The 13,054-nt window shown below is 51.9% G+C and overlaps 2 protein-coding genes across 2 annotated transcripts; both read right to left on the reverse strand.

Moving 5' to 3' along the window:
- Positions 1-401: 401 nt before the first annotated feature.
- On the reverse strand, positions 402-5,751 carry Zglp1 (zinc finger GATA like protein 1). The gene is made up of 5 exons (XM_059267410.1): positions 5,282-5,751; positions 4,343-4,696; positions 1,357-1,439; positions 905-998; positions 402-723 (listed from the first exon to the last, which is right to left on the reverse strand). The coding sequence occupies exons 1-5, from the start codon at positions 5,425-5,427 to the stop codon at positions 594-596; spliced, it is 807 nt and encodes a 268-aa protein (XP_059123393.1). The 5' UTR covers positions 5,428-5,751; the 3' UTR covers positions 402-593.
- Positions 5,752-5,857: 106 nt separating this feature from the next.
- Positions 5,858-12,000, reverse strand: Fdx2 (ferredoxin 2). Its single transcript, XM_059267408.1, has 5 exons — positions 11,198-12,000; positions 11,070-11,124; positions 10,876-10,982; positions 6,351-6,438; positions 5,858-6,261 (listed from the first exon to the last, which is right to left on the reverse strand). Exons 1-5 carry the CDS (start codon positions 11,757-11,759, stop codon positions 6,105-6,107), a joined length of 969 nt encoding a protein of 322 aa, XP_059123391.1. The 5' UTR covers positions 11,760-12,000; the 3' UTR covers positions 5,858-6,104.
- Positions 12,001-13,054: the final 1,054 nt, after the last annotated feature.

A 13,054-nucleotide genomic window follows, 5' to 3' on the forward strand; every position in this document is an offset into this window, starting at 1 on the left:
ACCACTGCCTGGCTACAATCCATGTTTTTTACCATCCCAAAGAAGAAACACCCCTTCCCTTCCCAGGCTGGGGGAGATATGCAAGGATGCGTAGGGTGGAACCCAGAGCTCTGAGTAGCTCAACCTTCAGCATGGTGTTGTAGAAAGAGTGAGAACTGCCTCAGGTTGGTCTGACAGCCCAGCAGGTAAAGATGTTTGTAGCCATTGAACCTGAGTTCAATTCCCAAAATCCACATGGCTTTGGGAGGTGAGAATCAACTCCTGAAAATTGTCCTCTGTTTTCTGAGACCACCCCATGCCCAAATGCACACACATACACAGAAATAAATGTAAAAGAAAATCTAAAGTAAGACATAATTAAAAATAATCATTTCTGAAATGATTTCCTTTTATTTGGGGTTCAGCCAAGACTGAGTGGGAAAGGGGGAAGCCAGGGTGACCCCCACAGGTGGACTCTGGACCTGAGGCCTGACTCCCCAACTGGGATTGCTGCCAGCGAGGCAGGCTGGGTGTTTCTTCCAAGGTGCTCTACTCTCTACCTATTCTCCTCTGGAGAAACTGAGGCAAAACTGACTTGGCTAGATAAGAAGAGCTTACAGTTCCTGAGTCGGGTTTAGGTGGGAGTCCTGGGACACCCCACATCTGCCACACAACCTCTTGGGCTGGACGCTTTTCCTTGGAACCAGCCAGCAACTGGAACAACGGGTACCGTATTTCTTGTACCTGGAGATGGGAGTGAGGGAGTGGGGTATAAGAAACCACCATTTAGGATGCAGCGGGGAGCTAGAAACCACCAGGAGGAAACCATTTTCCTCAAAAGGTGGCTGTTTTTCTTTCCCCAGTTCCCACACTAGCTGAGTCCAGTTTGATCGCCCCACCCACCCCACGCCTCTGGGTTGAGGACCTGATGCCACAGGCATTGCAGAGCGGGGTCCCGTCTTCAGCATCTCTCCAGAGCGGAGTCCTTTGAGTCCTACAAGAAGCACAGCGCCGAGGCCCTGGAGGGTCAGAAGTCAAAAGGCACAGGTCAAAGGCCAGAAGTCAATTTCAGAGGCCTGTGTCGGGGGGAGAAGTCCAGGGGATGGTCTCTGTTCAGGCTTCAGTAGCTCAGGGTCTGTCTTGGGTATTGGCAGATAGAGACAGGGGGAGAGCTGGGCACTGGGACAGATGGTGAGTCAGACAGATGGTGAGTCTCTGCTGAGGAGGAAGCTGGGGGTGGGGGTGACTCAGTCTGGGGGGGGCTCCTCTGAGCAGGTCTAAATGAGGAATTGGGATGAAGAAGGGGGCATGGAGAAAGAGAGGATGTGAAAATGGCACCCTCAAGATATTCCTAGCTCACGTGTCTTTATATCTCACCGAGGGCCTCGCTGCCTCCTGGACTGACAAGGGCCTTGGAAGGGCTTGCAGGGAGCCTTTGTAAACAACTTCTGCCAGGCAAGCTGCAAAAAGGACAAGACGTGGCATTGGGGGGTCTGGAAGGTGGTCCCCAAAATGACTACTTCCCAGGGCCTCACAAGCCCAAGCAAATGTCACCATTAACTGTTTCTAGCCTCCTCTGCCTTCTTTTAAAATCAAAGAATTTTATATACTTATTTATAGATATATTAAATCATAATAAAATAAATTTAAAAGTAACAATGTCACAGGAAAAATAAAAATTAACTAATTCTCTCTTTCCTTCCCCCCCCCCCCCCCAAGACAGGGTTTCTCTGTATAACTGACCTGGTTGTCCTGGGACTTGTAGACCAGGCTGGCCTGGAACTCACAGAGATCCACCTGCCTCTGCCTCCTGAGTGCAGGGAGTAAAGGTCTGCACCACCACCACCCGGCCTCTCTCTACTTTTGAGACAAGGTCTTAGTAGGCTGCCCTGCGTCAGCCTCCAGTGTGGCTTTGACAGCAGGCCGCACGGTCTCTTGATTTTCTTGCTGTTAAAACAGGGTCTCAGCCGGGCAGTGGTGGCGCACGCCTTTAATCCCAGCACTCGGGAGGCAGAGCCAGGCGGATCTCTGTGAGTTCGAGGCCAGCCTGGACTACCGAGTGAGTTCCAGGAAAGGCGCAAAGCTACACAGAGAAACCCTGTCTCGAAAAACCAAAAAAACCCAAAAAACAAAAAAACAGGGTCTCCCCATGGGAGGCCTTGCCTTCTTGTGGGGGGAAGTGGGGGGTGGGCTGGGGGGAGGCTGCAGGGGCAGGAGGAGGGAAGAGGGGGATCTTTGATTGGTCTCTCTCTATAGCCAAGGCTGGCCTCCCGAGGACTGGGGTTGCAGGTGTGTGGCGTCAGGCCTGGCTGGAGAGAAAGGCCTCTGGTGTACCCCAGGGTTTTGTGCATGCTAGGCAAGCACTCTACCCACTGAGCCACAGCCCCAAACTAAGATTCATTATCAAGGTTAACAGGCACCCCTCAGGAGGTGTCTGATGCCAGAGTCTAGGCTTTGTATCCCACTAGCAGCCATCAAATAATTAATACTGTATTAGTCAGGTATGTTACATTCCTGTAATTCCAGTCTTAAGGGGCTGAGGGTGCAGGATGGTGGAATTCTGGGCCAGACTAGTCTATATGAGATCTTGTCTCAAAAATTAAAGGAAAAAAAAAAAGTAATTGAATAAAAATTAGCTGGATGTGGTGGTGCACACAGATAGTCCCAGCTCTACAGTAGTGGCTGCAGGATTAGAAGTACAAGGCCAGCCTGGGCTATGTGATATCGGAAATGAAAACAGAATCCCACAGGGCCTTTGAAGGAACTCAGTAGGTAAAGGGACTTGCTGCCCAGCCTGATAACCTGTTTGAACCTTGGAACACACACAATGGCGGGAACCAATTCCTGCAAGTTGTCTTCTGACTTACACACACACACACACACACACACACACACACACACACACGTGTCATGGCACATGTGTACCTCTGACCTCCATTCACATACACACTGACATACACTGTAGTACGTACACACACGCACACACGTGCGCACGCACCACACACAGACACACACACACACACACACACACACACACACACACACACACACGTGTCATGGCACATGTGTACCCCCTAAATAAATAAATGTAGTAAAAATAAAATTTTTGCATGAGAATGTGTGTGTAGGTTCTAAGCAAGCACAAACAATAAGCCTTTTTTAGTTCTTTTTTTTTTTTTTTTCCCTTCGAGACAGGGTTTCTCTGTAGCTTTGGAGCCTGTTCTGGAACTCACTCTGTAGCCCAGGCTGGCCTTGAACTCACAGAGATCCACCTGGCTCTGCCTCCAGAGTGCTGGGATTAAAGGCATGCACTACCACCACCTGGCGCCTTTTTTAGTCTTTATTACATCTGTGTGTGTGTGTGTGTGTGTGTGTGTGTGTCTGTGTGTCTGTGTGTGGTGCGTGCGCACGTGTGTGCGTGTGTGTACGTACTACAGTGTATGTCAGTGTGTATGTGAATGGAGGTCAGAGGACAACTTTTGGGAGTCAGCTCTCTTCCTCCACATTGGTCCTAGGGATGGAACTCAGGCCGTCAGGCTTGGCTACAGGCCTCTTTACCCACAGAGCCATCCACTAGCCTGGATCTGTGTATTTTTTTAAGCTGGGTCTTTAGCCCAGGCTAGCCAGCTTCCAACTCGAGATCCTCTGACTTCTGCATCTTGGGTGGTAGTATTACAAACTTTTCCATTTGGGGTGTGTTTTTGTTTTTAAGTGGTTTTGTTTGTTTTTCCAGACAGGGTTTTTTGTGGAGCCCAGGCTGTCCTGGAACTCTCTTTGTAGACCAGGTTGGCCTAAAACTCAGAGATCTGTCTGCCTCTGCCTCCCGAGTGTTGGGATTAAAGGTTATTTTTAATTTTTTTCTTTGTTTACTTGAGGCTTGCTTGCATGAGTTACATGCACCAAATGTGGGCCGGAGCCCAGGGAGGCAGAGTCCACTAGAACAGGAGCTGCATGCAGCTGTGAGCCGTAAAGGGGGTGCTAGGGATGGAACCGAGGTCCACCATCTGCAGGAACAGTCAGCATTCTTAATTGCTGAGCTCTCTCTCCAGGCCCAAGGTGTTGTGTTTTGTTTTCTGAGCCAGGGTCTAGCTCTGTAGCCAGGCTTGTTTCAAATGTACTTCCCTTCTTTCCCAACATGCCCTTTTATACATGGCTCCCAGCCTTTCTCATTCTGTCTGGAGACAGTGTCATTAAATTGCACAAGCTGACCTTGAACTCACTCTGTAGCTCAGGTTGGCTTTGAACTTTCCATGTCCTTCCTCAGTCTCCCAAGTAGCTTAGATGACTGGCCTCTACTACCAGCCCTGGCCTGTAAGTGTACTGTTATTATACTTAGGCATACATTATGGCCGAGAGTCCCTACCTGTAGGTGGGTACAATCTGGAGGCTAGAGTCCGGCTGGATCTGAAACTCCAGAGTCACCCCCTTGAACCTGGGGTCCACTTTCTCAATACCCATTCGGGGGTTCAGCTGCTTCCGTGGTCTTCTCTGGAGTGAGGCCGGGGAAGCAGCGCTGGAAGGTTCCGGGTTGGGGCATTGTGTGCTCTTGGGATTTCTGACCGTATTTAGGGGGTCTGACATCCCTATGACCATCAGCTCCCAGCACGGCCCCAGGGCCTGGGTGGCCGGCGAAGGGGATCCCGGCGGCCCGTTTTCTTTCTCTTGGAGGTAAGGCAATGCTGTGCTGACTGAGTCCTGGCACGAAGGCCACAGGGACCTGGGGGATAAGAAGCGGTAAGGCGTGGCCGCCCCTTTCCTGGGGGCTTGGATTTGATAGGTATGGAGGGGGTGGAGCGCCCAGCTGGGGCCTCTCCTTTGGTAACCGTGTGCTCCACCTGGAGCCACAATCTTGGGTTATTAGGTTTAAAAGTTGCAAAATAATTGTTAGCAGAGACTGAATACTCCCGTGGCTGGCTATCAGTTACCATCAGCCACCCCCATCACTAACAAAGCAGGGACCCCCCACCACTAACAAAGCAGGGACCCACCCTAGGCAATCTGCTCAATGCAGGCTGCTGTCGGTAGCAACCATTAATCATCCATCGACTGTTGTAGGAGGTTACCCTCATCACCCCACGGATGACTCTTCTTCATTGGCACCTCCTGGGGCCACACAGCCACAGCAGGGTGGGTGGGATGGAAATCACCTGTCCCTCTCTCTATCTAGGGGCTAAAACTTGTTCCGTGCCAGTAACTAAGGGCCGGGGGGGAGGCTCGGAAGCCGGGGATCACGACCCCTCAATCTCTGGGCCTGGTGAGGCATTAGTTGGGATGGGCGGTGGAGGAGTCTCGCCCCACGCACCTGCCATTGGGAGTGAGGCATCTCAGGGCTCCAGGCTCCCGCGCGGGGGGTCGGCCCTTACGGAGCGACTCGGTGTCCAGACAAGGTGGCGCCAGAAGTTCCTGCCGGCGGCGGCGCGTCAGGTCACGGGCTGGTGCCGCCTCCATGCCCACTGTGGGACCAGCAGCAAAATCTCTCTGCCCCGCTCCCCCAGGGATAAACCCGAGTATGAGGGGGGTGATGACGATGGGCGCCACCTGGGCGGAGCCGGCCGGCGCAGGTCACGTGGGGGCGCTGTTTGCACCTGGGAGCACTTTTTGCAGTGGCTGCTAGGAGCCTCAGCTGTGTGGCTCGTGATCAGGAAGGTCCCCCTGGGAGACCCCCTCTTTGCTATCTTCTGATCACTTAGCACCGCCTTGAAGGTCAAGGGGCGCTGTGGATCCCTTCTCTGCGGCTGGGGCGGAGCCTGGCCACGCAGGCGCATCCCCAGGAAGAACGATATGGCGGGTGCTGTCAGGGGGGGTGCAGGCACCCCCAGGGCCCCGGCACTCGTGGCTGGACAGACCAGGGCCCCAAAGACACGAAACATGCCGCAGATGTGTATGACTTTTTATTGCAGCTCTGGTTTGAGTCCATCCCTAATTTATAGTTCGATTCTCCCTGGTGGACTGACACACCCAAGATGGAGACCCATTCCCCCTCAGGGCCCAGACAATGGCTGTCCCCAGAAGCGGCTCTGGTCTCACACTGTGCTTCCAACTTCTCTTTCCCTGCCAGTCCGTGCTCTGGGGCCGGAAGCATGGCTTTTCAGTTCAGTGGCCCTGGTTGGTCCAGTGGCCTCATCTCAGTGAGGCTTGGGGACGTGGCCATCCACGTAGAAGTTCCTGGTGACCTTGGGAAGAGCAAACTCCACTCCTTCCAGCTCAGGGGTCAGCACAATCTGGCAGCCCAGTCTCGAGTTCTCCTGGAGCAGCGGGGCCATGTCCAACATGTCGTCCTCCCTGGGACAAAGGGCAGTGGTCAGGATGGTGTGGGACCTAAGGTAGCTGGAGTCAGATGCCTGCAGTGTAGCTGGGGGCTGCCCACTCACCTCTCCTCAGGAGGAGGCAGGAGATCCAGGTGAGCCTCACTCACATACACATGGCAGGTGGAACATGCCAGGGAGGCTTCGCAGGCCCCTGGGGACAGGGAGGGAAAGGGACAGCCTTAATGAGGAGCAAGCTCCACCTCAGCTCCCCAACCCCACCCTTCTCAGAGCTGAGAAGATTTCTAAGTGGTCTGTAGGCTTGCTTGTTTGAGCTGTCTCATGTAGCCTAGGCTAGCCTTAAACTCACTATGTAGCCAAGGATGGCCTGAAACTGGCTCACCTGCCACCACCCGCCAAGTGGTGCAATGACAGTTGTGAACCATTGTGTCACACTGACTCTCACCACCTCAGGCTCGGCACTTCTGTACCAGGGCCTAGCGTGTTCTCTACTCTGCATGGCTGCATTCATTCAAGGCTTCAAGTGTTTCTCAATCCCCACTTGCCTTTCTTCACTTTCTTGTGGCATTTATCACCATGAAACTTTAAAAAAAACCCTTTCTAAGCCGGGTGATGGATGTCTTTAATTCCAGCACCTGTCTTGAAAAACCAAACCAAACCAACCAAACAAACAAAAGCCCTTACTAAACACATCTTGTTACTGCGATGTGTGCTGGGGTGGGGGCGCTTGCACAGCATCCACACAGCAGAGGGCAGCTCTGGAGAGCTAGTCTCTCCACCCACCTTTACCTGGTCCTGAGGACTGAAAAGGTCACCAGGCTTCTGCTCCAAGTGCCTTGACCCACTGAACCACCTCCTCATCCTCCCAAATGTGTAGTTTTTGAGACAGAGACTCTTGGTAAGTCGTCCAGGCTGGGTGTGAATCTAAACAGGCACTGAACTTCCCTTTTGGGGGGGTGGGGGAGGGGGGTTGTTTTTTGTTTTTTTGAGACAGGGTTTCTCTGTGTAGCCTTGACTGTTCCGGAACTTGCTCTGTAGACAAGGCTGGCCTCGAACTTAGAGATCTGCCTGCTTCTGCCTCCAAGTGCTGAGGGGACTAAAGGCGTGCGCCACCACACCCAGCCCTTGAAAGCTTTTTAAACATTTCTTTGTGAGAATGTGTGTGGGAATGTGCACACCACAGTCCACAGGGAAAGGTCAGAGGACAACTTGAGTTGTTCTCCTTCCAAGTCAGTTCTAGGGATTGAATTCAGGCCACAAGGCTTGGCGGCAATGAGCCATGGTGCCAGCCCAGATCCTGAGCTTTCCACTCTCCTAGTTCAGCATCCCAAGCAGCTAGGATTAAAGGCCTGAGCCACTAGGTCTCACTTGTTTTGTTTACACTGGGTCTATGATGTCCAGGTTGGTCTTGAACTCCAGGACTTGAGTGGTCCTGATGCTCAGCTTCTGAAACAGCAGAGACCACAGGAATGCCCACCATTGCCCAGGTAATTTATAGCCACCTTTTTATCCTAGGGTTGGCCAGCTGTCTGTTTATCTACCCGCATCTCTGCCAAGTATTAAATATGTTCATTCTCAAAGCAAGCAGTTGAGAGCAATGCTAAATCACCCTTTTAAAAAGAAGAAACCAAAGTCTCAGGAATGGCTTCGAGCTCACACAGCTGGTGAGGCACCAGAGACATGCATGGCCTCCTTGCTTCTCGAAACTCTGTTCCAAATTCTGTTCTGCACAGCAGCTGTTGAACTCACCATCCACTCACAACATCTTTATCGATTTTTACTGGTTTTTGGTTTGTTTTGAGAAAAAGTCTCACCGTGTAGCCCTGGCTGTCCTGGAACTTGCTATGTAGACCAGGCTGGCCTCAAATCACAGAGACCCACCTGCCTCTCCTGCCAAGTGCTGGGATCTAAGGTGTGGGCCACTGCCCAGCCACGTGTGCCAACTTCAGATTAAGAGCTTTAGTCAGGCCCCCTATTCCATTAACCCAGCACAAACCCTTCCAACTGGTCTGTCAATGAAAACCTAACAGTTTCTTTATTCCTGGACTTAGAGTTCCCGTTAGGCTCAGGCTGGCAGGGTACACACAGCAGACGGCATTCACACAAGGACTCTCGTCAATTTGTTGTTGTTGTTGTTTTGTTTTTTCGAGACAGGGTTTCTCTGTGTAGCTTTTGAGCCTGTCCTGGATCTCACTCTGTAGACCAGGCTGGACTTGAACTCACAAAGATTCACCTGGCTCTGCTCCCAAGTGCTGGGATTAAAAGTCTCGTCATTTTTTGAGACATAATTTTTCATAATTTGTCTTTTTATAATTTTATTATTTTTGAGACGGGGACTCTTGCTAAGTTATCCAGGCTGGGTATGAATCTAAACAGACATTGTCCTTTGTTTATTTGTTTTTTTGAGAGAGGATCTCACTATATAGCTCTGGCTGTTTTGGAACTCACTATGTAGACCAGGCCGACCTTAAACTCAGAGATCTGCCTGCCTTTGCCTCCTGAGTGCTGAGATTAAAAGCGTGTGTCACTATACCAGGCTTCCTTTTCTTTAAAAAAGACAGGATCTCACCAAAAATCCCTCGCTTGCCTGGAATGCACTCATTGGGTAAAGGGATTACTACCAGCCTAAAGACCTGAGTTCAGTCCCTAGCAAAACAATATGGAAGGAGTCCCTCAAGTTGTCCTTTAACCCCTAGAGAGGCACACTCGTGCACACTAATAAACACAATAAAGAAAATACCCACTGCAATTCACAAAAGAGCAGCAGGAGAGGATTACAATGCCCCGTGTTTGAATCATGTTTTTTTTTTTTCTTTTTTTTTCTTTTTTTTTCCGAGACAGGGTTTCTCTGTGTAGCTTTGCGCCTTTTCCTGGAACTCACTTGGTAGCCCAGGCTGGCCTCGAACTCACAGAGCTCCGCCTGGCTCTGCCTCCCAAGTGCTGGGATTAAAGGCATGAGCCACCACTGCCCGGCTTGAATCATGTTTTGCCACATGACTCTTGCTTCTGAACCCCACCTACCATCACACGGTGCAGTTTTCTTCTTTGCAAGGGAGAATTATTGCCTCATCTACTCACAAAGCTGCCACAGGGAACTGGCACTCAACACACACTGAGGACCACAGGAGGCCACAGGTGATGTGAATGAGGCTCACTGCAGGACAGATGGCAGAGGGCAAATGAAACATAAGCTCCGTGAGACCACTGACACACGGACAGACATGGGCATGGGATGTAAGCTGGGGTGACAGGATGCCAGACGGTCAGGTCTGAAGAAAGAGGAGCCAAGCAATATGCTGGGAAAACAGTGACACAGAGAACACTAAGCTCAAAGGTTTGGGAATGATAGCACTGAGTTCTGCAGCCTCAAGAACAGCAAGAGAGCCATGCGGGCCAGAGCAGAGGGACAGGCCACACACCTATGATTCCAGCACTGAAGGGCAGAGCTCTGTCAGTCTGACCTGCACAGAGATCCCGTCTCAATACCTGCCACTTCTCCCCAAAAGGCAGGCAGTGGCTAGGATAGAGAATGCAAGGGTCAACAGCAAGAATCCACAAGCTACAAGAGAACCAATATTCCAGGAGCCTGTAGTAAATGCTCAGTAAGCGCTGCTCCAAGACTCTTTTAGTTAAGTGTTAAATTTTTAATTTTAAGTGTTTATTTGTATGTCTGTGTGTGTTGTGCATGAGAGTGCAGTGCCCACGGGGGTCAGGTGAGGGTGTGAGCCCTAGGAGCTACTGTTACAGAAGGTTGTGAACTGCCTGGCATAGAGCAGGTGGGAGGAACAGACATGGTCTTCTGCAAGAGCCGTATGCACTCTTCAACACTGGGCAACCTCTCCAGTTCCATGATTTTCTCCATTTAAAAATGTATTATCACTGTATACATGATGTGCGTGTACCTGTCACGGCCCTGAAGAGGAGCCAGTTTCTCTCCCTACCTTCGTGTGGTCTCAGGGAATTGAACTCTGGTTGGCCAGCGTGTATAGAAGCCATCCTGCCAGCTCAAACACAGAGGTGGCTAAAACAGTGGAGATAGTCTGTAATCCCAGAACTGAGAAAGCTGAGGCAGGAGGATGATCCAGTGGGTTTAAGGCTAAGTCACAGAGACTTTGTCTTAACCTCAGCATCCAAGAGGCGGAGGCAAGAGGATCACTACAGTGAGTTTGGGCTTAGCCTGGCTACATAGCTAGCAAGTTTCAGAACAGCCTGAGTTACACAGAGTTTATCTCAGTTCTTCCCACTTCCCACTCATATGGTGGTGTGGTAGCACATGCTTGCAGCCTCAGTACTCAGAAAGTGGAGGCAGGGGGATCAGCGTAATGGGTTCCAGGCTAGCCTGAATTACATACTTAAGGTGCTGGACAGCCTGAGTTACAGCGTGAGACTCAGATTACTGACCCACTCACACCACACCAAAACAAAAATATTGTGTATGGTGTTATGGTAGAGCACACCTGCCAGCCACACCAGTACTCGGGAAGTGGAGGCAGGAGGGTCAGAAGTTCCAAGCCATCCTCTGATAGATAGTAAGTTCGAGGCCAGCCTGGCTTATATGAGACCCTATCTCAAAAATACAGAAAGGAATAAAAAAGAACGGCCAGGGTCTCCCCATTTTCCTATGACCTACCTTCCAGGTCCACCCCGTGGCGCTGGGCCAGGTGAAGAACATTGTCCCCGACTCTACCCCTCACGGGGATCCGCCGACCAGAGCGGTCCACGAAGACCACGTTGACCCTGGGGACAGACAGGGTGCAGGCGCTGAGCCGACCGGCCTGCGGCCGAGTGGCAGGGCGGGGCAGGGCGTGGCGTGCGGGCACTCACGCGTCCCGGGGCAGCTCCGGGCCGTCCGCCTCGTCCTCGCCTGCGCGCCGCTCTCCTGGAAAACACAGTGGGTCAGGGGCTGCGGCCTCGCTGCCAGCCGCGGCCCGGCCCGGCCCGGCCCGAGGTACCTGTCGTCCCGAGAGTCCTGGACGTCAATGCCGCGTGCCCAGCCCAGGTACCCCAGGAACCCCCGGCGGCCCGCAACAGGACCCGGGCACTCACGCCGCGGGCCATGGAGGCGGCCATGCTAGGCCACGTGACCGGAAGACGGAGCATGCTCAGTGGGTAGGCTGGACTGTAATCGCAGTGTTTGAACGCCGAGGTCAGAGGTGATGTACCAGAATTCAACCCGACTTCCGGCCTGGCCCTGTGGTTGGATCCCGACGCGCCCCAACCTCCCGCCGTGGGCCTTATTGTACGTGTTCTGCTCTTATGAATGAGCACCACGTGAGTGCCTGTGGCGCCCAGAAGACTGAGGCTGTGTGGATGATGGGAACCGAACTCTGATGCTCTACAAGAGCAATAGTGACCAAGCTGATCCCTTTTTGAGACAGGGGAACCTAACTCCAATCCTCTGCAAGAGCAATAGGGACCAAGCTTCCTGACACAGAGTTTCACACTGTAGACCAGGCTGGCCTTGAATTTAGAGATCATTTGCCTCTGCTGGAATTGAGGGCTATGTGCCAGCATGCCCTGGCTTTAAACAATGTTTTGTTGTTGTTTGAAACAGATTCTCTCCATACACACCGAATCATTCTAGAAATTGCTATGCAGACCAGGCTGGCCTGGAACTTGGATTTTCCTACCTCTGCCTCTCGAGTGCTGAGATTAAAAGCCAGTGCCACTACACTCAACTTAAATTTCAAGGATTGTGTGCGCACTCTCGCATCCATGACACATGTAGGTCAGAGGACAACTTGTGAGTCAGTTCTCTCCTATCATTTGGGCCCCAGGGATAAAACTGAGGTTGTCAGGCTTGGTGCTAAGTGTCATCAATATAATACCGAGCTATCTTGCTGGGCCCATGGTTTATCTCAAGAACCAGCCAGTTCTGATGTTTTTTTGTTTTTTTTTTTTTTAAAACCGTTTACTTACAAACTTTAATTCAGCAAAGGTCTGTGTGGGAGGAAGGGGTGAGGGGATACCCCCCCTGGAGTGGGTTTGGGCCATCAGGTTTGGGGAGGGAGGCTGGTGGCTCAGCTGGCCAGGGACAAGAGTCCCTGGGTCCCCTCACCCGGGCAGGCTGTAGAGCTTGTCTGTGTGGGCAGAGAGGAGGCCAGCTCCAGTGATCCGGCCTGGGGATGGTGGTGGTGATCCAAGTTTGGAGGGACACGGTAGAGGCCCAGTGACTTGGGTACAATGGTCAACTTTCACAGACAGTAACAGGGACTGTTGAAGCCAGCAGAAAACATTGGTTTCTGTACCCAGGCTTTGGGCTAAGGGGTGGTTTGCCAAGACCAAGGCTTTGGCCTTCTGTCCACAGGGCAGACACCCTGGGGAAAGGACGATCCCTAGGTCAGAGCTCTTTGGTCCTGAGTCGAGCTTCCGGAGCTCAGCATCTGAGAAGCTCTGGCCTAGTAGGACCTGTGACCCAACTTTAAGGCATCAGAAGGCAAGAAGACTATGGCAGGGGCTCTGGAGATACTGGGGTACTGGCCAGAGTAGGCAGGCAGGGGCGTGAGACAGCTATACCTGCAGCAGATGATTGGGAAAAGAGAACAGGGTTAAGCTGTTGGAAACCAAAAGTGTGGAATGGAGGCCCAGGTAGGCCAGACCCTGAAGGAATCAAAGTCGGGGCTTTTCTGAGGTGGGGGTGGGTGGGATGAATGTGGTCATCATCCTGGTTGTTTTAAAAAATAAAAATTAGAAAAGGAAATCAAAGTCAATTGTCTAAGTTTAAAAAAGGGGACTGTCCCTGATCCTCACAGGTCAGGGACACCTCCAAAGGCACTCGAAAGGCCAGAACACACGAGTGATGAGGCAGG

The sequence above is a fragment of the Peromyscus eremicus genome, chromosome 7 (genome assembly GCF_949786415.1).
Source record: "Peromyscus eremicus chromosome 7, PerEre_H2_v1, whole genome shotgun sequence".
Taxonomy (NCBI): domain Eukaryota; kingdom Metazoa; phylum Chordata; class Mammalia; order Rodentia; family Cricetidae; genus Peromyscus; species Peromyscus eremicus.